We start from the raw sequence: 27,424 nt of genomic DNA on the forward strand, positions 1-27,424 counted from the left end.
CCCCACTGCTGGGATAAATCCACCAGCCAACTAGGATTTCTTTAGGGCTTCCTGTGAAGGATGCACCCTGTTTTGAATGAAGGATGGTACAGAAGAAATACAAAAGCAAATTGCTGTCCATAAGAACTTGCATTCTTATCCAGGGAAAAAAAATAGTGCAAAGGCATACACAGAAACAATTCAAGAACACGATAATATAGAAGTACATTTGTGTGTGTCTATATGTACACCTGTGGGTGTGTATATACATATATGTACATATAAATACGTGTACACATATAAATGTACACACACATAGATATGCACACTCATCCACACATACATACTGCAAACACTCTCTCAAATATATTGGTAGCTTAGACAATATATGATAATTGTGCAATGGAAAATAAGCACTTATTGTACTGTGTTAGCAGCATTGTCTTTGAATACAAAGGACAGCATATCATTGCAGATAATTTCGATAGCAATAACCGTGATTGCAGACCATGCCAGTACTCTCTCTGTTATTAATGAGCTGATGCCATAGCAATCTTCATTTGCAAAATGCCACACATAGCAATTTAAAATCTTGATCATTTTGACAAAATTGACTAGGCATGCTTAGGGCAAGAGGCTCTTGGGGGCCTGGGAGGCCCTGCCACAGAGATCCCACGTTTGGTTCTCACCTGCATCTCCCCAGGTGAGTTTGAACAGTCCTCTTGGTTTTCCCCAGAGAGACTCGGAGCATGGAGCAGGCTGCAGGACGGACGGGAGCCAGCAGCTGCAGGGTTCTTGCTTCTGTGCAGCACTCCTCAGCTGCTCTAATATACCCAGGCAAGCACAGCAAACAACCCCGAGAGGCTCTCACTGGAGCCTGGGACAGCATCCCTGCGACCCCTGAGATGAGCCATGGGCTTAACTCTTCTGCTTCCTCTTCTTGTGGCTTCGGGGAATCAAGGAACCTCTAGCCCATTTGCTTAGTCAGGGGCAACAAATGCAGACAACTTAGAAAAATCTCCCAATGGCTCTATCCTTATGCCATGCACAGGAAAGAGACCCTGGCCTCCTTTTTTCCTTTCTCCTTCATATTTCTCATCCCTGTGACCTTTTTCTTTTTTTCTTCCTCAATGCAAGCAAGCATAGAAGTGTGAATAATTAATTAAGAGGAGCTGCAATGACTAACAGTTGTAGTTGGAATCTGTGGTTCAGGAAGCCTAGGGAGGTGGAGAGGGGAGGTTAGCAGGTGATAGCCAGGCCCTCTGCATCCTGTGGGGTGGGGGGGTGGACACAGAGTCACGCCACTATCACGCCGTGTCTGGGCCCTCCACTAGAAGTCTGTGCCCTGGGCAAATGGTGCAGGACTGTAACTTGGATCACATCAGACATGGTCTACATGTTTACCCTGAATGCGCACATGCACATGTGTGTGTGACGCAGAATATGGGCTAGTGGTGTCAATTTTTTGCCTCCTTAATATCGATGCCAGATGTTACCAGACTGTGTTTTACATAACTGTAATGTCACTTGGAATTTAAATAATTGTTTTTGAATAAAAATGATCATATCCGGGGTGCCTGGGTGGCTCAGTTGGTTAAGCGTCTGACTCTTGATTTCGACTCAGGTCATGGTCTTGGGTTCATGAGATTGAGCCCTGTGTCAGGCTCTGTGCTGAGCACGGAGACTGCTTAAGACTCTCTCTCTCTGTCTCCCTCTGTCCCTCTGCCTTTCACACTCGCTCTCTCTCTTTCGTGTTCTCTCTCTTTCTCTCTCTAAAAATAATATTGGATCAAATTTGGGAAATGCTGTCCAGCTCCCTCTTTGAGATTCATACTACACTTAAGTACATTCAAATACCTGAGTAGTCTGCCAGTAAATTATTTGTTTGCATTTGTTTTCTCCAAACTTATTTGACCATGGGATCACATTTTGGGTCACATTTGTTTTTAACATCTTGTAGGACACCATCACACAGTAGACAACATAGGAAAATATTGGTCTGCACAGCTCTGCCCCCACCTAAAAGAAGATATGGTGAGACTGGAGATGTGCGTTTGAATCCTTTTCTATGTCAGAGCAGCTGAGGGACTTTGTCCCTGAGTCTCGGTTTCCTCATGTGCAACACAAGGGTAAAAACCAACAATCAACCCCCAAATTGCAACCGTGATTATATGTAATAGCAACTATCACTGTGCTTGGAACATAGGAGACTCTCTAGTCTCACATAGAAACTGAATATAAATATAATTCGTCGTAGATAAAACTGTGTTGTACCTAAGCGGAACGGATTTAGACCTATTAGAGAAACATGAGTGTCTTGCCCAGGAGATTTCCCAACTGGCTTCTGTAACCTGATATCCTGCCTCGTTCCTAACCCTGACTGTAGGAAAGTTCTGGTTTCTCTCTTGCCTACGTCCCTTTAGTTTGAATAAAGCCCATTCTTCCCGAAGGCCATGGTTCCTGGACACCAACAACAGCATCACCTGGGAACTTGTTAGACATGCATATTCTGGCCCCAGACTTAACAGAGGTAGGCACTCCAGAGTTGGGGACCGGCCATCGGAGTTTCAGCATTTCTTCAGGTGATGCTTCCGCTCACCAAGATTTGGAAACCACTGCCCTAGAGCATCATTTACGTTGACTTTGCCAAACCCCATCAGAGCTCACTCCCACAGAGCCCTTCCCCTGAAACTGAAACCTGTCCTATCTCCTCTACAGCCTCCCTGCGGAGAACTGCTGCCTATTTGTGGGGTTCTTGGAATGTTGGTGGGCTTCTTGAAATCACGGTCATGAAATTTGAAGCTGGCAGCTCTCTGTACCCAAACCAACAGGCAAGGGATGCAGGGCGCCATCTCCTCATCTGCTTCCCCCTCCAAGCCTCACTCTGCATCCAGGGCAGGTTCTCGGATCCACCCATCTGCTCCCAGAGACCAGGGAAGTTTAGCCAATGGTGGAGGAAGAACAAGCTCCTGGGGGAGAAGGTCGAGTAAGCATGTCTCCTGGTTGTTACCATGGAGGTTGCTACCCTGCCACGCATTACACGTGACCACAACCTGCAAATTCCACAGGCTGCTGTCTGTGGGGAGTTGAGCAATAGATAACAACTGTCCAGAGGGCTGTTTCTTAGGTATTTTGGTTCATTAAAAAAGTTGTCTGTGGTTCCCAGAAGCCCCAAGGGGCGGGGCTGCTTCTACTCCTGGAATCCCACATGGGGCCAGTTTCAGCAACATGCAGGCAAGTCTCAAGCCATCAGTGAGTCAGCACCTTTATATCACGTAGTGAGTGCCATCTCAGGGCTCACGTGCTGTGGTGCGAGGAGCTGGTGGCAGCTGGCTCCAAGATCGTGTGTGCAAGTGGTAAAGGTCAGGCAAGAACTAAAGGACCGGTCCGTACCCCCAAAGGCCTTGCAATCTCAAGATAGATGCTATCTTTCATTGCTTGTGAAATGTGCAGAGTTAGCATGAAGAGCTATACCTGGGGTTTCAGGAAGCCCAAGATCTAATGTTGACTTTGTCATTGATGATTGTGATTCAGGCGAGATTGTTTCTTCATGTATTCTTTCATCCTTTCCTCCAACATTGGATTAATGGTGATTATGTTCTTGGCGCTCTGGTGGTCACTAAAGGAAACATCAAAGGGTAAAGCGCAGCCCCTGTTCTCCAGGAGCCCACAGTCAAGGATGGATGGAGGGCTTCCACGGATGTACTCTCCAAGTCCAGGGGGCAGCTGGAGGACAGAGCCATGGATGCTTTGGAAAGAGAAGCGCTTCTCAGACAAAACTTTGAGATGCAACCTCCATTCCTTCCTCCTCTGCATTTGGTTTTATTAAAGGCATTTGGCATGAATTAACTCCTAGCTTTCTTCTACATCATAGGCTCCCAGAGTGAGAAGGGAGAGAAAAAGTTGCCTCATTTAACCACTCCTTGGATGCTATATACCGACTCCTGCAATATACACGCACCCTTGCTCACATGCAAGAGCCCAGCCAAGTTTCTGGATTACAACCCAGCCTACACTTGAACATCTTCAGCCTCAGAGAACTTTTGCCCATTTGATGGGCTGCCGTTACAGATAAGAGAACTAATGGCCACTTCAGAAGTGTTAGTATATGTGCTGCCAAAGCGAGTACCATTTCAGAAGTCTTAAACAGGAGGACACATACCCATTTCAGAAAGGTGTTGGCTACTATTTTGGTTGAAAGTAGACTAAATCTCAACTAGAGGTATATCCTGCTACCCTTGAGTAGAATTCCAAATCTTAGTGGTTCAAAGAAACTCAGAGGTGGGAGGGACTTTTGAGTATTCTAAATCATTCTCCTTCTCTTTCCCTAAAATCCCTTTTACAAATGAAGATTTGAAAGCCAGAGAAGTGAAATGACTGATCCAAGTTAGTAACTTACTTCGGCTGCGATCCAAGAAACTTCCTGGAACATCCGGTAGTTTTCGGGGAATGGGGAGCTTGCAGGGGTACTTTTCTGGCTTCCCGTAGTCAGAGATGAGCAGAGTCTGCAGAAATATGCCCCACGGCCCAGGATGCTGCATGCCTCCTCCTCAAACCCCCCTGATCTCCTGTGGTTGCTCCATGGTAGAGGGCCTTGGCATGAACCACACTCTTGAGGAACAATCACCCGGCACGTACCATATACCAGTCGTGTGCCGGAGGTGGTGAGAACTCTGCATTAAATACTCTTCCTCTTTGCTCTAAAGCTGGTTTTCAATTCTAAATGGAAAGAACTATTTTTATGGCTTGAGAACACTAGACCTCGGGCACATGAGGGAAGAATCACTTCTGCTGTGTAGGACCCTGAGCCGTAACAATTAGTGCCCACTTGCAGGTAGCGTCGTGACTCGAGAGTCCCTTCTGCGCTTCTGACAGAAACAAGATAATTGGAGGACTCTGGTGACACATAGATGGTTTTACCAGGAGCAGGTGACAGTGGGGGCAAGAGATGGAGTCACCAGGGTGTCACTCCTGCCTCCTTACCTCCTAGTCAGGAGAGTGGTGCAGCGTTAACACAAGGGGGACGCTTGCTCCAAAGGCCGCTGGCCCTCTGGTGGCCCTCCCCGCGGCCCTGAGCACCCTGGAGGCCTGAAGCCCGAGTGTGTCACCCTCTCCTCTCCTCTCCTCTCCTCTCCTCCGAGACAGTGTTGTGACCACAGTGCTCCGTCGGGCCAGCCCCCTCATCTCTGTCCTCTCCTCAGCCCCGGGCCTCGCTACCGCCAGGCACTTCTTCACGCGCACGGTCTCCCGGAGAGCAGGTGGTGGCCGGGTGGAAAGCAGTTCTGTGCTGGTGGCCGCCGAGGGGCAGGAGGGACTCAAATGGTGTGTCCTCGCGGCGCAGCACTGGGGCAGGAGGGCAGGAGGCTCGGGCCGCGGGCTCCGTGAGGCGGAGGTACCCGAGGCGCCGGCGCTGCCGGGCAGGTGCGCGGGTACCGAAGGTGGGGAGCGCTCCCCATCAGGGCTCCCCCCACGTGCGGTGACCACCCAGCTCTCCCCTCTCCTTTGCCTTCTTTTATTTCGGGCCTGAAGAAGCCGGGGCGTGGAGAAGCGCCGAGCCCGTCGGAGAAACATCCTGCAAGTGCCGTCCTCTAGAGCCTGGAAGCCGGAGACGGGGCACTGGGCTCGGAAAAGTGATCTTCAGGACTGAAATCACTTGAGACGATTTTGGTGGGAAGAGGAGAGAACTGACTTATTTTGGGCCCTGGCTCTTTCCACTGGGCCCAGGAAACAAGGCTGCTGGGCTGCCGCTGGGCAGCGTGAGCACTTGGCGTTCACGGCTCCTCCCAACCAGCCTCGCCGGGCCAGAGGCAGGCGCCGGAGAGCCTCGCGCCGTCTGCTGCAGAGCGTCTGGGGAATACCGCGTAGAGGTTCTTTTCCCCGTGTTTTGTTTTTTACAAAATTCATGAGGCCGCGAGAGGAGGTTTGCTGGCATTCATGTTTGATGAAGAGAGAGCAAGGCAGGCAGGAGTAGCTTCTCCGGGAGCAAACATAGCCCAGGGCGGGATCCAGCGCTTCCCCCGAAAGCCGGAGGTGATTAGCCCTGCTTCCCAGGATCCGAGGGCGGACCCGGAGGGGCAGGGGTACAAGGAAGCCTGGGGGCCGGTGGGACCGTGCCGGGGTGACAGTCAGCTCACACCCTCGCTAGGACAGTCACGCACACGGGGACGCCGTCTTCTGATCCCAAACCCAGGCCAAAGTGGCGGGCAGGGCCTGCCCGATGAAATTAGCGCTGATGGGCTGCCTGCACGGTGGGATGAGACATTAGGAGGCCGGGAGGCCGCTCCTGTCTGAACAGTGATTGATCGGGGCTCCTGAGAACTGGTTATCACTGAGCAAATCGCTTCCTGCAAGCGGAGATTTCACAGCAGCAATTTGGTTCCTTCTGGTTGCTTCCCGCTGAAAGCGCCTGGCCTAACATCACTGTGTATAGTCATAGAGTTTGAAGAGCCTTCAAAAAAAAAGACCCTTTAAGGGAAGGTATATGGGTACACTTGATTGGGATGCAGTGAACAGAGGCCCCCCCTGCATCGGCCCCCCGCACCCACAGTTCTGTGCTCTGCCTCACGGCGTGTGGCACCTCCTCCCCTAGCGTGTAGACTCCAGGGGTTTTTCAGCAAACTCTGTACAGCCCTGGGCCAAAGCCAACATGCCTGGTCATGAGGACTAAAAGCCCTCGGACTTCTCCATTCCCTACCGTCCTACCTACATTTGATTCTCGCAGCAACACTGGGAGGGCAGGTAGACTGAGGCACTGGGTGATCTGGTGGGGTGTGTCTGAGGCCACGCCCGTGGAACTGGGATGCAAACCCTACTGCCCACCGTTTGCTACCACATGAATGGGCAGGGTATATTGCTCTCTGCCCCTCTTGGTTCCCGTGAACATTTTTCCTTTCTAAATTCAACGCGAGGCCCCCCTGCTCCACACTGTCCTCACTCCAGCAACTCTGAATTGTGCTGCGCCTGCCCCCATCCCCTGCCAGCAGGCCATGCTGGTTCCCACCCCTCTGACTGAGAATATCATGCCTTCTCTGTCTACAGCGTCTTTCCTGCTCTCTGACTGTTCTAGGAGCTCCTCCTCAGATCAGATATTACCTACTCAGGGAAGGGTCTTCTCTGATCCCTTCTTTCTCCTCCTCACTCCCAGGCAGAACCAATCACCCTATTTCCAGGACTACGAATTCACCCCTGAAGTTTCCATGTTTGTGTAGACCACACTGTATTATGGTTGTTTGATCAGCCGTCTGTTTTCCTTCTGGGGCTCTTTGTGATACCCTGTGGGGCAGGGGCAGTGACATATGGCTTTAGGTCCCCAGTGCCATACACTGAAGAGTGCATAGAGAATTGGTTTTTGATGAAGGGAGCTGAGGGTGGAGGAACCCTGTCTACCTGGCATGCCCTTGAGCCTACAAAGACTCTTCCACTTCTTGAGGAACAAGCAGACTTCTGGACCCCTCGGAAAGATGTGAATTTAATGATGTTGTCCTAAATCCTTCTGGAGGCTGGACTGGGATGAAGCTGAGAGTGATTTGAGCTTCTGAAGAATGCTCAAAGGCAAGACATCTGTGCCATCATGGTCGGGTCTGTCCAGACCTCCACCAGGACACAAGACCCCAGTCAAACTCCCCACTCTGTAATGGGAAGACAGACAGGGCATCAACATTTGAGGCCGGGCTAAAGTGAGCTTGTGACATCCAGGATGGAAATGAGGGGAGGGCAAGGAGGCAGCCCTACCTCTGTTGGTCTTTACTGCACACACTTCAGCACACTGTTTGTTGGGGTATCTCTCTGACACCTTGGAAAGAACACAGAGCTCAGAAATGAACTTGTCAGTTAATGGCCATAACTGACTCTGGGTGCCAGACTTACTCCATCACATGTTTTTCATTTGTTTTCTTTTTGCTGTTCCCCTAAAGAATGTTAGAACATTGTCATGTAAGAGTAAGCTCACCTGTTTGAATTGATAAAAGATAGTGAGATGAGCATTCTGTGTTCTCTGTTGGTATGAGCACATCACACAGATTTGCCTAGAAGTGAAGACTGTGTTGCTAGACATGGTGTTTCTGCTTGTCTTGGGGTTAGGGTTCAAGGGCTTAACAATTTGTGTGCCTTTTGCATAGTGGAAGAAAAGGCAAGGACCAACACCAGCACCTGTCAAAGACTCTGGGTGTGTTCATCTCTACAGATTTCTGCTGGATGTATTCTGATGCCCACCAGTGACTTCTAATTACGAGCTGCTCATGCTTACCTTCCCCTCAACCTCCACTGGCTCGGGCCTGGCACCTCTCAACAGCTTTACCTTTGACATCCTGCTTGTCTGGGGAAGGAGTCTGTCATGTGGTATTGGACATGGAAGATCAGCCCCTCAGAACTGAGAGTGAGACCCCCCGGATAGAATTGCATGTGACAGGAGAGATGAGTTCATTACAATCTGCAGCTCCTAATGAACACAGCCATCCAATGCTGATGGGAACCTTAAGGAGTCAGGCATGGATTAAAGCCATGGAGTCTTTCAAATGCACATGCCCCCTAATAAATCACATGTTGAAACTGGTCGAATTACTCTTTGGTTGTCTCTTAATAAAGACCAGGACAAGCTTCTCTTTTCTCAAAGCGGGAATGCATGGGAGCCAGGCTGCCATCTTGGTCTGGCCCAAGTCAGCATGAAATGGCTCGAGATGATCTCTGATGTGCCATGGCTGGTGTGTGGCTGGATCGGCGGCTCTGCAATCAATCCCAGCTGCTGGCCAGAGGGGGCGGGGGGAGCGCAGCCACCTGAGCCTCAGGTTGGAATCATCTCTTATATCCCTATTAAACTCTAGGCCCCTACCACATGGGACAGTTTAAGGGGAAAATGAGATTTTATTAAAGCCAGGGGACCTCCCTGACGGAGCAGCAAGCCTAATAAGAGCCGTAAGGGTTTCTTATCTTGGATGAAAGTTTCCCACTTTCCCAGATTCCTCCCTTTTGTTGCTGCTGTAGCACCCCTCCTCCACATCCTTACTTCCATGGGTGCCTCATTATTTAAAGCCACTGCTAAAAAGCCAAAAGCAGTTAGTAGCCAAACCATCCAACAGCTTTTCCTCCCCCTAATGAAGGCCAGCAGTTTTGTGTATATGTGTTTTATAGTCTGAACACAATGACTTCAAAAGGCCTCTGAGTTTCAGAGCAATAATGTGATCTGGATTATGGCAGGGGTGGGGTGGGGAGTAAAACAAGCCAGAAAGGTGGATGTGCATCTGTGTCTCCTGCTCCAGGAGGGGTCCATGACCCAAACAAGCTAAACTGCCCCCTAGTCTCAGCAGCTCACACTGACTCAGTTCATCTAGAATGCAGCAGCCTAGCATGTGAGGGATGGTCACCTTTCCCCTGTCTTCCTCATGACTTGTCTTGCGGGCCCTGGGGAGGAAGACATTGCAAGACTGGGCTTGGCCAATGACTGGGGTCACTGGTAGCTGGGAATGGGGATTAGCTCAACATTGAAGTTCAGGGAGGACTGGTGGGTAGCCAGGGCTTATCTGCCTGCATTATAGGCTTCCTCACTACTTCTGTCATGCCCTAGCCACTTTCAAAACTTGGGATTGTTGCGTGTGCAAAATGGAGATCATGATATTTACCAGCCACATAGTACAGTGAAGATTAAAAAGGATAATGGATTCTAAGCTCTCAGAAAAGTGCCTAGCAATAAATAGTACGTACACAATAAATGTTCAGTATTTTATCATTGGCATCGCATTAAAGTGTTTTTGATTTTGCTCACAGATACTTTAAAAAATGTCCATTTCCTTAGTGCTTCCCTCCTTTCCATGCCAAGCCCTCTACTGAACCCACAAGCATAGACTATCTTCTTTAAGCCTTCTACCCTTCCCTGTTGAGAGGTGAGAAAGTTGAGGCTTTGAGAATTTACACAAAATCTCACTGTTGGTGAGGACAGAGCCAGAATTTCATTCACTGGGGACTTGTCCAGTGCCTACTGTATGTCAGGCTCTATTCTCTCTGAGGACTTAAAGCCTTGTGGTTTCATTCTAAAAGCCTTTGTCTTTCCTGCTTATCATGCTGGTCTCAGGTCTGTGGCTTGTGGGAGACGATGAGCAACATCTCCTGACCTGGGATGAATTTAAGGATAGAGAAGACACTCGAATCAGCGTAGAGTTTCTGCTCCTGCCCAAGACAGAGGGTAGAGTAGCTGAGCAGGTGTCATTAAGAAGAGGGAGCCACCATGGGCCCATGTCACCTCTTTTAGAAGACCAGCACCTACCAGAAAAGAAGCCATGTAGGTATCCAAGATGTTTTCAATGCGGAAGACATTGCTTGAGGAATAGATACAGACCACATCGTGTGTGTGACACGTGTGGTGATACTGAATGCTATGCAGTTTGTTCAAGTGAAATTTAAAAATTCTAAATGGCAGAACCACTTAGGGTTCTCAAATCTGCCTTGGCTTGGCCATTCCTCTCTGCTTCTTTTTGTTATTATTGAAGTCTAATTGACATACAATATCCTCTTAGGTCAGGTGTACATCACAGTGATTGGATATTTGTGTGCATTTGAAAATGATCCCCACAGTAAGTCGAGTTGCTATCGCCGTACAAAACCATCACAACACTATTGACTGTATTCCCAGTGCTGTACATTACATCCCCATGACTTACTTATTTTTAACTGGAAGTTTGTACCTCTTAATCCCCTTCCCCTATTTCTGCACCTTGTGGATTGGAAAATGTAAGCTCTTTATTGGCCATTTTTGCTCAACATCTGGCCCCGCACAGCATGTCACCAGAAAGAAGTTTTTTCCCAAAGCATACGGGTGTCAGTCTAGAGGCAGTGATCAGCAACAATTAAATAGGGTGGTGACACACATAATGAAAAGACAATACGGTTTTGGTTTGGGAACGCACAGTAGCAGGTTTGCATTCCAGGTTGAATTCTCTACCTCCGCAATTAGGTTTCCCCCGGGTTATTTCTCAGCCTGTTTCTGTGGACCAACCACTCTTCAGGGGCTGAGGGAGTCCAAGACTTTGCGGGTGCGTTGAGGGCAAGTGCAGACTGGGGGTGACAGATCAGGAAGGCCTCAACCGTGGGCTGTGATAAGGGAGTCATCATCCCTGTGTCTTTGCTTTGATTCCTCCATTTCAAGGACTGCTGGGATGGTTCCCCACCACGCCACCCCAAATTGGTTTTGGCCATCAATTCTCTAGCAGCCTCAGCTTTATGAAACCCTCCATGAGGGTGCCTTCCCCATGCCAGCACCTCCTTCACAGAGCTATGTCCAGAAATAGGCTCTGAGAGGCAGTGAGGCATCTGAGAGGCAGTGAGGTCTTCGGAGAGGAATTTTGATAAGACGGGATTCAAGATCCTGGAGGCTGTCAAACAGGCAGCTGAAGATGGTGCGTCCTGGGCCATCCCGGAGGGGCTCCTGGGGTAGTTCTTGGCCAACTTTTTTCTTGTCCACCCAAATGGCTCTTGTCTTAACTTATCTATATCCTTTCCTGTCCTCCCTGCCTCCTCTCCTTCTCTCATCTTTGTGACTATCATATACATAACACAGAGCCAACTTAAAACTCGGTTCATCATTTCCTTCTTTGCTCCTGTCCCTGTCACTTCTCTGCTCTTACCTGCCTCCCCTCCCCCAACATCCAATGCATATTCATTAGCAGTCAAGTTCCCCCACCCCCCGGCCCATGTTTTTCTGCGGGATCTCCTTTCTTCTGCCCTCCCTTTGCCTCTGCCTCTGTCCATCAGTATGGCAAGTGCCCCCACAAACCAGGCATCAGCTCCCACTACCTGTCAGGGTGCCGGGCATCGTCACTGGGGACACTTGAGGCAAAAATGGGCTGTCAGGGGTGCCTTGGTGGTACAGTGGGTTAAGCAACTGACTCTTGGTTTCAGTTCAGTGACTTGTTTTCAGTTCAGTTCAGTTCAGGGTTCTGAAATTGAGCCCTGCATCGGGCTTTGTGTTCAGGGCGGAGTCTGCTTGTGACTCTCTCTCTTTTTCCTCCTGCCCTTCCCCACTCATTCTCTATCTCTCTCTCAAATAAATAAATAAATCTTAAAAAAAAAAAAGAAAAAAAAAAGACTATCAGCTCCCGGAACATATTATACCCTTTTGAGAATCTAGTTATATCTAAAATCAGGGGATGGGCTGGCCTAGTCATAGCCCCCGGGTGCTGGAGCAGGGTAGGGAGCAGGGGCTTTAAGAATGAGTCAGCTGAACCCAAGAAACAGATCTGCTCCCTGCTCCGTTGAACGAATTTGCTACTCGCTGACATTTATTTATATCTTCTTATGTTAGTGGTAGGAAAGGAAAAGAAATAGGTAACACACATAGCACACACAGAGTCCGGGAGAGTTGGCCCTGCCAAGTATAGGCAACGCAAGGCAAGTTTTACCACCGAAGTATAGATTAAGAAAACAAACAAATGGATGATTTTATAAAAGATGTTTTGAAGCATTAAGAATTTTCAATAGAGCTGGGGGGGCATTAGCCAAGGCCAAAAGCTGGATGTTCTCCAGCACTGGAGAGGCTACACCCCAGCTGGGAAACCATGGCCGCTCTGGCGTGGAGGCCGGTGGGTTCTCCAGGAACCTCGCTCCAACCAGCTGCCTTTTCCTCCCCTGGGGTCTCATGCCAGCATCTACACGGTCCCGGACAACCTCGCAATGTGGAGACTTTCTGAATCCTGCCACAGTGGCCCCTTGGGTGGACAGAGTCTCCATTTTCCTCTACTCAGATTCCCAACCAGGGTTAAGACTGGGAAGGAAAGACACCCAGGTGGACTCTGTGGCTTCAATGTAAAACACTTGGGCTCCCCTGCAGGGGAGCCATGGCTCGTTCCAGGCCACACTGCTTACACCGCTTTGTATCTACTTCCCGGGGAGCCATAATGGACAGATTAGGCATCAAAATCACTCCTCTACAGAGAGTCTATAAAAATTCCCCTTCTTTGATGAGCTCGTCGTTCAAAGCAATGGTTTCAGGGCAGACATGAAGTGCCTGCTTGTCAGCGCAAACTGTGGTGGGAAGTCTTTCTCTGTCAACACTGGCAGGTGCTTCCTTTGGTGAATATTGTACCCACTCGGGGCTCTTCCATTCTTGCCACACAGCCGCCTGGCTTCTCCCATCTGCAGAGCCACCAGAATCACTAGCCCGTCCCCCTTGGATGGCTCCTCTGGACAGTGGCTGAGGAACAAGAGTTGGGGACCCAGGCTGGAGGAGTTCTCTGCTCACTCTGCTCCTGGAAAGCCTCCTCCTGTCAGTTTTGCTGAGAAGGGGGAAATGCGCACAATACCAGCAAGGGGTCTGGTGCTTTGTCTTAGCGGGTTGCTGGCGCCCGGGTGGCTCTGGGGGCCTGGGAATCAAAGGAGGGGCTTAGGCCACTGGGCTCAGTGCTGGCTTTGCTGATGATTTTGCCCGAGGGGAAGACAGAAGTTGAAAGAAGCTGCCTCGGTTGAATGGCAGAGGCGCTGGGGATGTTCTCATCTCCTGTGAAGGGGCTGCGAGAAGCTCTGAGCCTCTCCGAGCAGCCGGGCTCGTCAAGCCCGCAGACCCAAGAAGGTAACCCAGATGAGAGCCCGATGCAGTGATGAAGAGTTGGGGTGATTTGAATGAGGGCAGGGGGTGGAAACGCCCCCAGGTGGTGCTGAGAGCTACAGGCATTCACAGAGGGGTATGTGAGGAGAATGCAGACGCCCGACAGTGGGATGTGGGTCCCAAGGTCAGGGCTTGACATCCAATGTCACCCTGTGGCTCCCAGCTGGTGACTGCAGATTTCACTCTGGCAACCTCGCTGTTTGCAGGGCTGGGCTGCCGGGTCCTTCGGGGCTATGCCTGGCTCCTCGGCAGATGCGTGTCTGTCAACTCCCCTCAGCCCAGGCCTTGTCTGCAACTGTTGGCTGAGACGGGCACCATGCCCAGAGCAGAGCCAGGTGTCCTTGAGTGAGGCAGGACGAGCCACACCTTGTGCCCAGGTCCTCCGAGCCCACGTGGCTAGGCAGGGGCTGTGCTGTCAGCCCCTTCCTGCTGAGGTCCCAGCCCCGAGTAGACTGGAGCAGGGGCAGGAGTGGCAGGAGAGAGCAGGGCCCTGGCTCCTCCTCTGGCCCCCGAGTCAGTGGGGACGCTCTGCCAGCTGGACCTGGGTTCACACAGCTGCTCCTCTGGGCTCAGGACAGGCCCACGGAGCCGCTGGCAAGGAGTGACGGGAAGCAAGGCCTGTGTGGATGCAGCCACTTCTCTCTCCCCTCCCTACCCCCTACTCTCTGCTCCGACACTCTATCTCCTTGCTGCTTTTCTTTTCTCAAACCCTAACAACTGATCAAATAGTTTTTGCACGTTAATAAAAAAAAAAAAAACAACCTAACTGGGGGGCACCTAGGTGGTTCAGTTAAGTGTCTGCCTTTGACTCAGGTCATGATCCCAGGGTCCTGGGATGAAGCCCCTCAGAAGGAGTCTGCTTCTCCCTCTGCCTCTGCACCCACCCCCACCCCACTCTCCATCTGCCCCCCCACCCCCCACCCCCAAAGAAAGAAAAGAAAAAAGCAAACTGGAATAGAGTAATCACAAGTGATCTTGTTCTCCTTTATTTCCTTGGCCCTCCCTCTTTCTCCAGGCAATGCTGACCACCCCCTTCATGCTCTCAGTGTTTACCCATTTCCAAGACGTCACACTTTCTTGACCATCTTCCTTCTTAGGTGTGTGGTGTCATCACAGAAAACTCCCTGCCGTGACCTCTGCGTCCTCCAAGATCTCCATCTTCCAGGCCTGGAGCATTAGGAGAAAGGTGTCACAGGGGAAGAAGGCTCTGGCCAGCAGATCTGGGTGGACTTCCAGTTCCACTGCTCACCACTGGGGGACCTTGGGCCAGCCCTTGAGCCTCTGGTCCTTGGCTTTCTTATCGAATACAAGCCTGCACTGCAGGTCTGGTGTGACTACTGGGATCAGTTCAGTTGAAGGACATGGCTCCCATTGGCCCTTCCATCCTTGCTTATGCCCTTTGTTGGCTTTTTCCTCCCCCTTTGTGCTGGTCCCTAGGGGATGCTCATTCCCCAGGGATGTGCTGCCTCCATATGTGGTCATCTGTCCCAGCCAGACAGGTCCTTCCTCTAGACCGGGTCATCTGTCATATTCCTTGCATATGGTGACTCATTGCTGGTCTACTCCTTCTCCCATAATTTCTTCCCTATTTCTCTGGCTTCTCTTTGGTTCCCTTCATCCTTTTCCACTTACTGCCGGCAGGCCCCATCTCTTGCCAGTCCACACACCACCCTCTCTTCCTGAGACCTCCACTCCTTTTCCTTCTTCCTGCTGTATCTCCTTCCTCTGCTACCATCTTGCCGCCAGCCTACTTGTGCTTGAATCCTTCTTGAGAGCGGTGTGACTCACCTCCAAAGTGGGTAGCAGGCAGCGGTCCTGCAGAAGAGTCTCTTTGATCACTGCCTGTGGCAGAGCCACCAGCCCAGCCTCCTGAGCAATCTCTTGTCCCAGACCAGGGGGTCTCTGCAATCTCCAGAGCCCGGCCCATTGCCCCTCACCATGCCTGTACATCTCCACCTCTAAACATCGCCAACCACATTCCTGACTCGATCTGCATCCACAGGTCGAGTGCCATATTCAGCAAGGATTTCATTTCTAGGCATTTCAGGTATCTCTTTCTTGGCTTATTTCAAGCTCTCACTTCCATATCCAGTCCACAAGTCTCAAATGTTTTCCAACTTTTTCCAAAAGGTGAAGGTGGCCCTTTGTTGGAATCCCTTTTCTGGAATCCCAGCCAGCCAACCATCTACTTCCCAGATGATGACTCCTGATTTCCTGGAAAGCTGAAGGTTGGCTGAAGAAAGATATATTTCTTATTTAATTCTCTCTCTTTTATAAGGTAGGAAAACCGAGGCCTAGAAGGCACAGGGTCTGTTATCCTAAAAGACAGCCCCTCCTAGCCCAGAAAGTGAGAAAAGGACTGAGGACTCCTTCTCCAGGTACTGAGCTCTATCTTGTAGGGCTATGAACATAATGAGCAATGGGTCAGACTCACTATTTCCTCCGGGTTCATCCTCCGATTACAGATTTCTTCCAATTTCTCTCAGTGTGAAGCTCCGTGTAACCAGACAGTCATCTTTGAGACAAGTTCACAGCTTCTAACTAATCGCACTGCTTCTCTTCAGGAGTCGCCAAGCTCCCTGAGAGATGGGGAGGCACCCAAGGGACCCAGAGACTGCACACAGCTCTCTCCTATGATTAGTGATATAAAAGGAAAGGTGGCAGGACACCCAGCTTTCTTCCTTGCAGTGTGCTCTAACTCATTTTTTAAGTTCTCAAAGGAATAGAGTTTCAACAATCTCCTCAGTGATACAGGTGTCTATTTAAGAGGACTTGGCAGAGGAAATATTTCCTTGCTACTGCCCGGCCCTCCCTCTGAATCTCTTTTTCCACTATGGCCTGGGTACCAGCAATCTTGGCTTTGGACCCCATCTCTACCCTCTGCCTCATGTACATGGCCTTCTCTCTTTACCTGGTACTCGTATCCGTTAGCCACAGTCCCAGGATTATGTGTCCATGCGGCTACAAGAACCTTCTAGAAATTAATTGATGCAAACCCTCATTTTAGAGATGATGAAACTGAGCCCCAAAGGGGGTGCATGAGGAAGGAGAGACACATAGGTGGGCACCCATCAAAGGGGCTCTGGCTGTGTTCTTCAAAGCGGGGGGGGCACCTCCATGGAAGAGACATCATCTGTATTGCTGGCTATGTGCTCTCATGTACCAGGCACCTTGCGTCACTCAGTAGATAAGGCAGGCATTCTTGCTTATCTCCAGCTTACGGATGAAGAATGTGAGGATTAAGCCATGTAGTAATTGTAGAAACTCCCTAAATTTACAAAGTAGTAAATGTCAGTCCCGAGAGTCAACCTGCGTTTGGTCAAATTCCAGGGCCTGCCTGCTGAACCACAGCGGTGAACTATGAAGACAGGGCGAAAAACAAACCATCTTTCTCCACATCCCCAGAGCAAGGCCATGGATTGGGGATTTGGGGCAGTCAGAAGAATCCTGCCGGTTTATGATGTCTTTGCTAATGTTTGTTCTAGGCAAGAGTGTGGGCGCCATGACCCCAGGCGGGCCCTGTTAAGTCCAGTGACTTCTAGACAATTTGATGGAGATAGAAAGAGCCCCTCAAGCTAGTTATCACTTCCAGATGCCAATGGCGTCCTGCGATGGGACGTGTCCAGGCAGCTCAGCCTCTTAATGGCTCTGAGCTGGCATTAAACCACTGCCCCATCACAGGGAGGACAAGAACTCTAAAGCTTTGTACTCTGGCAAGCTGGCTACGATCTCGCCAGCTGCAAGGCCTTTGTGGAACAAAGAAAGGCAGTGCATTTCTTTCTTTTTAGCCCATTATTTGAGAGCTGAGTCTCTATCAGAATATCCTGTTATTTGCTCCACATGACAAGATCTGAGCATAAATATGTCACAACCAAAATGCTAATGGCTTCCTCCCGCCATGGCTGCCCATCTTTCCTCAACATTCCCTCCCCCTTGCCCTTCCCATGCATGGCTCTGTGTTCCAGGAGGCAGTATCTGAGCCATCCCCCCTGCCAAGGGAAACATCACTGCCAATGAGTGAAATGTTCTCTCCTAGCAGTGCGCTGGTCCAGGCCCAGGGACCACATGCCCTCCGCACACCAGCAGGTGGCAGAGCGGCTGGGATCAAGCTGTTGCTTCTCCATCCTGGTACTCTGCTGGAGCAACAGGGCCTGCCAACCACAGCCTGGGAGGGGATTTGCCACATGTTCTTGGCCAGGCCCGGGCCATACCTGGCCAGCTTCAACTTGAGTTTCACCAACCTTTGTTTCTTTGTGATCTTTCAACCTCTCCATGAGATATTCCAAACAGGCATTACTAATTGAAATTTAAAAAGAGAAAGTGATAGGATGGTGGCTCCTCAAAAAAATTAAGTATAGAATTACCATAGGATCCAGCAATTCCACTTCTGGATATGTACCCAAGACTCACAAGCAGGGACCTAAACAGATAATTTGGTGGTTGTTTGTTTGTTTGTTTGTTTTTAAAGATTATTTATGTATTTTAAAGACAGAGAGAGAGAGATTGAGAGCACAAGAGGGCGAAGGGGCAGAGGGACAGGGAGAGAGAGAATCCTCAAGCCAACTCCCCACTGAGTCCCAAGCCCAGAGCTGGGCTCGATCTCATGACCTTGGGATCATGACCCAAGCTGAAACCAAGAGCTGGACGCTCAATTGACTGAGCCACCCAGGCGCTCCTTAAACAGGTTATTTGTACAACCATGTTCATGGCAGCAGAATTCACAGCAGTGCAAAGGTAGAAACAACCCAGGTATCAATTAACAGTTTGAATAGATAAACAAAGTGTGGCATATACAGATACTAGAATAGTATTCAGCCTTTAAATTTAAAAGGAGGGAAATTCTGACACCTGCTACAATATGGATGAATCTTGGGGATATTATATTCAGTGAAATAAGCCTGACACAAAGGGACAAATACCACGTGATTCCACTTTCATATGATACCCAGAGTAGTCAGATTCATAGAGACAGAAGGGAGAATGGTGGTTGCCAGGAGCTGGCGGAAGGGTGGGGAGAATGGGGAGTTAGTGTTTAATGTGGACAGAGTTCTGATTTGGAAGGATGAAAAAGTTCTGGAAGTGGGTGGTGGGGATGGTTGCACAGAAATGTGACTGCACTTCATGCCACTGAACTGTGCACTTACAAATTTGTTAAAGTGGCCAATTTTATGCTTTATAATTTACCATAATAAAAAATATAACATATTTGAGCATGTTTTACAAATCACGAAGTCCATATACAAATGTCGATTTTCAGGTCATTAGTATTATTCGAATGAGAGGAGACCTGTGGCTCAGAAAGTTGTCTTTCCTAAGGTCGCGGATCTTGGCTTTTGGCTCCACGTCTAGTGCTATTTTCAATGTACCGCGGATGGCATGTCCACGGCATGTGGTACCAGTGCTTGCTTCTACCCCTACTGCAGACGTGACTTCGTTGATCGCTACACTTATTCTGTTGAAATTCATACTGGACCTCAGAATCATCCTTAACATAGCCCTCTGGGCAGTTACCATCAATCAGTCAGAGTCCAGCAAGCACATCGTGGCTTACTTCTTTCACATCCTCGTCCTTCTAGCATTTGTGTTCATTTCTTCGTCCGAGTGCCCCCCTTTCTTTAGGAAGTCTGAAGATGCATGTGACTGGTAGGGAAAGGCTGGGGTCCTCTTCAGAGAGCCAGGGGGCTAGCTGTGCAGATTCCCAGCCCAGAAATGCGTCAGGTGTTGGCAGCCTTGTCGTATTTGAATACTGCTGCCTTCGGCCACCTCTTCTGGATCAGTATAGCAGCCCTACCTCAGAGAGGGCGCCCCTTCCTGCAGGGGCCTCTGTAGAGAAGCCATTTAATATGGAAATGTGTGGGCAGCCCCGGTGGCCCAGGGCCTGATCCTGAATACCCAGGATCAAGTCCCACCCAGGATCGAGTCCCACGTCAGGCTCCTGCATGGAGCCTGCTTCTCCCTCTGCCAGTCTCTCTCTCTCTCTCTGTCATGAATAAAGAAATAAAATCTTTAAAAAAAATATGGAAGTGTGTGAATTGAAGGCCTCTCAATTACCTGTCCCACCCATGGCCTGACCTGACAATGCTACCAGGACCTCTAGTTGTCTCATGCTTTACAGGGGGACCAGGGGACGGACAGGACTCGTGACTGAGAAGGGGTCCTTGGTGACCTACTGGCCTTTTGAACTCCCTCTTGTTACATGATCCTGCTTTTTATTTGTGAGAAGCCTGGGCTCGATAGCTGCTCAGACCCCACTTCATTTCCAGTTGAGTTATTGATGCAAGTGAAGGAAAGAAAGGAAACAAGATTAGTGTCAAATTCCCTTCTTCTTTCTTTCTCTAATGTTCTTCTTTCCTTTGAAACATCAAAGGAAGGCCAAATAGAAATTCTTTTTTTTTTTGCACCGTCCCCATCATAATAGAATACAGGAGGGGAAATTCCAGCAAACGAAATTGTTCTCAGACATCTTTTTATTTTTCCTTTCAATAGCTTTGATTTAGGTCCCATGGCTTTAATCAAAGTGTTCAGGGGGCACAGAACTGGTTCCGTTAAACGAGGTCTTCACTTTTCCTACCCTAACCCTTCCTGCTCCTGCCCTGCTCTCCAAGTTTGTTGTTATTGTTTTTTATTAATGTGGTTGGGAAAAAAATATCCTCCCAACAAAGGAGTGAGGACCGGAGAGAAATTTTATTTTCAGAGCTAATAACTGGAAGCTGGCTTGGCCACTCTGCAGCTGACAGACTGGTCTCCAAACCCAAGTCCCTTCTCTCCTTCCCTCTCTGCTAAATTTATCCATCACTCTGGGCAAAATAAACAGAAGGCCCAATAAACAAATCAGTCCACCCACCATTTTCTGTGAGCTCACCAGTCACCTATGGTGGGCACACGAGTGGGTTTCTGTGTTTGGGGCACTGCATGCTCACATCAGGCACCACGGGCCCATGGGGGCCTTTGGAGAAGCTGGCTTCCCTTACTGATGGCATGGTGAACAGCCCCCATGGCTGCCACCCCTGCCTTATGCCTGCTTGGGATATTTCCCTCTCTCCCAGCTCCTCCCAGTTTTCCCTGGAAGGTCCCCTGTAAGCTCATCTCTAGAGTGTAGCAGTGACCTGCCCCCCAGGGCTCATTATGTTTGACTCCTTGGGGAAGGGGATGGCATCCATGACCATCCATCTAAAGGCCAGTTCTCAGAACAGGCCATCAGGCAGCTTGCAGTGATACCTCCACTCACCTCTTTGCTCCATTTAGCATTCATTCTGCAAACACTTAACGAGCACCTGTGAAGTGTTAAGAACAGGACCAGCCACCAGGGATACAAGGTGACTATAGCAGGGGTGGCCCCTGTCATCAAGCCGTATGTATTCAATAGGCTTAGAGGGCCAGAGGGGTAGACAAGGGGTGTGTGCGGGACTGTGCACGCTAGAGCCAGCCAGACACTGGGGGCCACCCCACCATGTCCCTCTCCAAGCGGACCTCTGTGCTACGTTCTAAGCTGCGGTGTGGACAGAGGCACTCTTCACTCTACAATACTCCCATAGAAGGTTTGGCTTTCCTCTTCCAAATCTGCTCACTTTTATATTTTTATTGATGAAAAGCATCATTTAGCACTAAAGGCTTTTGCTAAGCCTGCCAAGAATATCCAATGTGCCGTAAAAGAAAAGAAAAACCAGGACCCCCCCCCCCACCTTTTTTTAGCCCCATAGTCCTGGGGAGTGGCTGAGTATCATTGATCTCTGTTTTGAAGGTGAACCCTACCTCTGCTCTGATCTGCATGGTTTTTTACCTTGGTGTTGCAGAGAAGGGATGATGCCTGGGACCTGGAGGGGGGAAGCAACCGACAGAGCATATTCTCCCAAGCCTTCTTGGAGTTCATTAGGAAGGCCTCAGGGACAGCAGGAAGTCTCATGTCTATTTATAGATGAGGGGCAGATGCACCTGGAGGTCCTGACCTTGATTTCCCCACCCCCCCCACCCCGTGCCCTCTGAGGCCACATGGTCCTAAAGCAGCGGACCCCCAGAGAGATGAGCTGGGGCAGAGAAAGCACCCCTGATTTGGGGGGTATGTAGCGATGGTCCTGAGAGCTGTGTAATTTGGTAGGATGAGAGAAAGGATGTTGCGTCTTTAACATCAGGTCCCTAAAGGGAATATATTTGTTAAACATTATAATTACCCTTCAGCTGCTGAACTCATGGCAAATGAGAGCTCAATAGCAATTGAGAACTATATAGCAATTGAAGCCACACCGAGGCCCATTACTGTTTCTCAAATGATGCTTTCATTTAGATAAGGCAGATAATTATACATCTTGATTAGGTCACTGCTCCCAAGGGGATACGGCAGTTTTTCAGGAGTGCCCCCCTCCCTGTAAATAATGCCATAGAACTGCAGCCAGGCTTCCAACTCTCTTTCCTCTTTTCTCTCCAGACCTAGATAATGAGATAAAGAGGCAAAGACACAGATGCATATACATATATGTGTATATGCAGGCATGGCTCCATTTTTCACTCTCTGGCCCCAGCACTTAGGGACACGGAGACATGGGAGTTGGTGGCCAGAGAGGAAGAGGTCAGAAATAATCATAGTAATAGTCAAAATATCATCGCAGGTATATATTATCCTTTATTTCACAAAATGTATTTACATGCATTCTTTCTTTTGGTCATAGCTGCAATCAAAGCAGACAGAATGGATAGTAGAAGCCTTGGGATTTTTTCTTCCAAATTGGGTGGAACTGGATTCAAACAACAATAGCAATAACCTTTTGGTGTGCCCTCCAGCTCCAAGTTTGAGTCTGTTTGTGTTACCCTTTTATAAACCTGAGGACAGAGTCTGGGGAGGCCCAGTGGCTTCCTCAGAGCCACCGGGCTGGCTAAGATGGTGAGCTGGGTCTAGAGCCCAGACCTTCCGATCCCAGTGTTTCTTCCTCTATGTGATTCTACACCTTTCCGTGGGCTCTTACTGAATTCATAGTAAAGCCAAGTGCTGCTTGTGTAGCCGACAAGACCCTGGCTACTGCAGGCTGTGCCTTGTGGGGTCCTGGCGGCCGGCCATCCAGCCGTGCCCACAAGAACATGTCCACCCGAATCCATTCATTCGTCGTCATGGCTCCTTTCACCTTGTCTTCACAGAATTTACACGATCACAATTACTTCATTTGTAAATGTAAAAAAGAAAAGAAAAAAGAAAGAAAAGAAGAAAGAAAATCATGTGTTCACCCCTTTATCTCCAGCACCTACCAGGGTTTCTGTCATATAGTAGGCACCGAGTTAATAGTTATTGAATGAACACATATGTTAAGTTAAGGATTAACTGTGAATAAATAATGGCCTGGATGCTCTGAAATCATCACACCTGAAGATCTTGTACGGCTAATTACTTCCAGAGAATTTAATAAAACACAATCACTTCCTTGCTCAGTTTTCTTCTCCACCAACTCTCCTCCAAATTATTTGGCCCATTGTTACTATATTTAGAGATCCCGCTGCTGCCTCGTTATACTGGCAATCCGTATTCTTCAAGTTTTGTTCTGCCCAGAGTGTGTGGGCACACTGCTTCAGGATCACTTGTTAATATAAAGGGCATCCCTGTGAGATAATTGAGATTGAATCCCCCCCTGTTTTTCAAATAAGAAACCTTTGAGACACTCTACAGATGATGAACATCTGGGTTAAATTGGAAATGGGGAGAAAAAGAAAAGGATTCCTATATTTCAAAATATCTGGATAATTAAATGAACCTCTCAATCCCCTTCCAGAGGTCAGAAATAATCATAGTAATAGTCATAATATCATCGCAGGTATATATTATCCTTTATTTCACAAAATGTATTTTTGTATTTTGTATGTTGATGCCACATAGATGCAGAAAGACTTTGTTTTGGAATCTAGAAAACGAGTTCGTGGTTGCAATGGAATCTCTACCTTGGTCACAAATCTTCATCTGAGGTGGCCATCCCTGCTGCGTGGAGTGCTCTGTGTCCAGCCACTCCTGCTCTCTGGTGTGGATTTACCCGTAACTCCCTTCCCTGACTCTGGCCTAAGAAAATCCTGTACTTAACTTAGCCCAGTGCTCAGCCGAGCACTGTTATTTATTTATTAGAGTTGCCTGCAGAGTTCCAAGACCACCAGGCCTACGCTCAAATCTATAAAAACACGCAAGGCAATTTCCAAACACTGCAGTAAACTCCCCCTGAAGAGTCTGCTGTCATCGGGGATCTCAGACTGAAAAGGTTTGTGTAAAGGCAAAGAGGAGGCCAGCTCTCTTCGAATTGAATGCAGCAGGAGATGTAAAGCCCTTAATTCTTTCTTGGGAAACATCCTGTCCCCACGACCCCCACCTTGACATGCCGCAGATGAAAAGTTGAAGGCTTCCTGGTAACCCGGCTAGAGAGACAACACACCCGAGCTGGCCATTTTGGTGTCTTGGTATCTTCAGATCCCAAACTGGCCGTGGGTTCAGGGCCAGGCTACTGTACAGCTCCAGGAGGCATCATTTACAAAGAAAAAATGAATTGTGTCCTCAAGAGCTATTTGACACAGTGGCCTTGGAGTCGCTCCCAGCAGGCTGGGACCCTGGGTAAGCACTGCTTCGCTTGAATCATACACTCCTGCCCACCAGGAGAAGGTGAAAGAAGCCTTTTGTGGAGAGGATAACAAAAAGTGAGAAGGAGGTGAAGAAAAGAGGGAGGACAGGGGAAAGCAAGCGGGGCACAGAACTTTGCACTCAGTATACAGTGATGGGCGCTGGGTGGATCCGGCTCACACGCAGCCTTCCCTGTTGACCCCTGGGTGTTCTACAGAGACCCTCATTCCTGGTGGCTACATTTAAAAAGGCTGGGGATGGGACACCTGGATGGCTCAGTGGTTGAGCATCTCCCTTTAGCTCAGGGCATGGTCCCAGGGTCCTAGGATGAGTCCCACATCGGGCTCCCTGCAGGGAGCCTGCTTCTCCCTCTGCTTGTGTCTCTGCCTCTCTCTCTTTGTCTCTCATGAGTAAAAAAAAAAAAAAAAAAAAAAAGGCTAGGGAGTTCTTCTGTTTTTAGTTGGAGGTGTCTCCAGACAAAAGTAAAGCTTGAGGCTTCTAAGTGACCAAAAAACAAACAAACAAACAAATCCTTACCTGTCACCAGTCTGTCCATTTGGATACTGGATCTCTTGCAAGCAGGGACGATGCCCCTAAGGTTAGTGCCCTTGGAAATAGGTGGATTCACAAACTGTCCTCAGTAATCTTTCCCCATGTCCCTGGCCTCTTTGTTCTCCAAAGTGAATCCCTGGTGGAGCAGTGTTGACTCTCTAACATGTGTGAGAAGGAAAAAGAAGGTTGGCTACCGTCATTCCTATGAGAGCCCCACAGGGAGAGAAGCAGTTCTAAGTGAGTCTGGCCCCTGATGTTTTATTTGAGTTAGAGCTTAGATAGGTTCTCTGCTTGACCTTTAAAAATCCCCTTTGCTTGCCTCTGGACTTCTCAGGACTTGCTGAGGATGTGGAACCAATATTTCCTGGGCCAGAATAATTATCCGGTCTTTGTTGCTGGGTGATCACTTCTCTAATGCCCTCACTCAGGTCTCTCTTCTGTTATGGGGGTGGGTGGCAGCACCCTTAGATCTGTCCTTGCAAAAACAGCCTAAACGGTTGCCCTATGCACTGTTCTTGGTTTGGCATCGGAGTGAGAATATGAGAATATTTAAAACACGAGCCCTTCTGCTTTTGTATTTTAAAAACAGCGTTGACCGAAACGCAGGAAGTTCATCTTTAATATCACTGTTTATAAGCTGCTCGGCAATGTTTACCATGGTTATAATTGGAATCATTAAGCTTAGGTGACATTATTAATGCTGCTGATTAAGTTGCTATAAGCCCAACTTCACCATTTATACAAACAGCCAAGTCTAAGCTTCCAGTGTTCACACTTGAGCACTGGGGTGGGAAGACAAGCCCGTTGGGAGGAGCAGTTGGGAAGGAAACGAACACCTGTCCATTAGGTGGGGCTCCTGAGAAGATCCAGCTCAGAACACCTTCGCCCACTATCGGTAAAGCGTGTTCCCTTGTAAAGTGGTTCTTCCAAGAACTGGACATCTCGGCTCTGCTAGTGCGCGCTAATAAGGGATGTCCACGGTCTGCCTTCTCTCTCCTATCCCCGAATCTCTCTCCACGCCTCTCTTCAAACCTTGCATTCATTGTCTGCTGCCATGCTGGGGTCCTTTGTCAGTAACCCCGGTCAACCTCTCTGCTACTCTACCGCTTAACAAGACGAGTACCCCTATCCTTTTAAAATTAGATATAATTTTTTTATTGTGGTTAAAACAAAAAAAAATCCCACATAACGTGAGATCTACCCTATTAACAAATTTGTAATGTGCAGTACAGCACTGATAACTGTAATCACAATGGTGTACAGCAGGTCTCTAGAACATTTTCATTTTGCATGACCAGGAATTCAATTCCCGTTGAACAGCAACCCCCCTATTCCTCCTGCCCCTGGCCCCTGGCAACCACCCCTCTACTTTCTGCTTCTCCTCTACATGCCTCATATAATAGAATCATGCAGTCTTTGTCCTGTGGCTGCTTTATCTCACTGAGCATGATGTCCTCAAGGTTCACCCATACTAAAGCATATGCCAGGACTTCCTTCTTTTTTTAAAGCTGAATAATATTCCATTTTACATATATTCCACCTCTTCTTTTTTTTTTTTTTTTGCCTGTGTTGAAGTATTTTTTTATTGTGTTAGAATTGACATACATTATATTATTTTCAGGTGTGCAAAATAATGGCTCAAATGTAAATACTATAAATGATCGCCACCCCCAAGTCGGCTTGTCTTCCATCACCAACATAGTCGCAGCATTTTTTTCTTGCGATGATTCGGATTTACTCTATTAGCAAATTTCCAATATGCAAAAGAATGTTATTCAGTTGCCATGTTTTACCTTACACCCCATGACTTCTTTATTTTCACTTGGGACTTTGTACCAAATGGTACACCCATTTTGCCCATTCTACACCTGACATTGGCAATCACCAATCTGTTCTTTGTCTATGAGCTTGTTTTTCTTTAGATTTCACATGAGTGAGATTGTACGGTATTTATTTTTCCCTGACTTGTGTCACTTAGCAGAATGCCCTCATTGTCCATCCACATTGCTGCAAATGGCAAGATGTAATTATTTTTATTCCACTTAATACTGACACAAATCTTCTGCCTCCTTGGTTAAGTTTATTCCTAAGTATCTTATTCTTTTTGATGCTGCTGTAAGTGGGATTGTTTTCTTAATTTTTTTCCAGATGGTTTGCTATTAGTGTAGAGAAATGGAACTGAATTTTGCATGTGGATTTGTTGTTGAATCTGCAACTTTGCTAGATTTGTTTATTAGTGCTAACCCTTTCTTGTGGAATCTTTAGGGTTTTCTACATAGAAGGTCATGTCTTCTGCAAATAGAGATAGTTTACTTCTTTCTTTCTCATTTGAATGCCTTTATTTCTTTTTCCTGCCTGGTTGATCTAGCTGGAAATTCTAGTACTATGTTGAATAGAAGTGGTGAGAGTGGGCATCCTCACCTTGTTCTTGGTCCTAGCAGAAAAGCTTTCCGTTTTTCCCAGTTGAGTATGATGCGAGCTGTGGGTTTGTCATATATTGGCCTCTCTTATGTTGAGATAGTTTCCTTCTAGTCCTGGTGTATTGAGTGCTTTTATCATGATAGGGCATTGAATTTTGCCAAATGCTTTTTCTGCATCTATTGAGATGATTATGAGATTTTTAACCTTCATCCTGTAAATGTGATGTATGCCGTTGATTAATTTTCATATGTTGAACTATCCTTGTATCCCAGGATTAAATCCCATTTGGTCATGGTGTATGATCT

At 48.3% G+C, this 27,424-nt stretch overlaps 1 protein-coding gene across 2 annotated transcripts in view; it reads left to right on the forward strand.

Moving 5' to 3' along the window:
- Positions 1 to 27,424, forward strand: part of PLXNA4 (plexin A4) — a 426,671-nt gene that overhangs the window by 182,335 nt on the left and 216,912 nt on the right. Inside the window, exon 4 of one of the 2 annotated variants that reach the window (XM_035698601.2) lies at positions 8,162 to 8,502. The exons of the other annotated variant lie outside the window; for it this stretch is intronic. Within the exon in view, the coding sequence (XP_035554494.1) occupies positions 8,162 to 8,203 (42 nt within the window). The 3' untranslated portion in view covers positions 8,204 to 8,502. Of the gene's footprint in view, positions 1 to 8,161; positions 8,503 to 27,424 lie in introns of those variants that run through there. 2 annotated transcript variants of the gene reach the window in all.

The sequence above is a fragment of the Canis lupus genome, chromosome 14 (genome assembly GCF_003254725.2).
Source record: "Canis lupus dingo isolate Sandy chromosome 14, ASM325472v2, whole genome shotgun sequence".
Taxonomy (NCBI): Eukaryota; Metazoa; Chordata; class Mammalia; order Carnivora; family Canidae; genus Canis; species Canis lupus.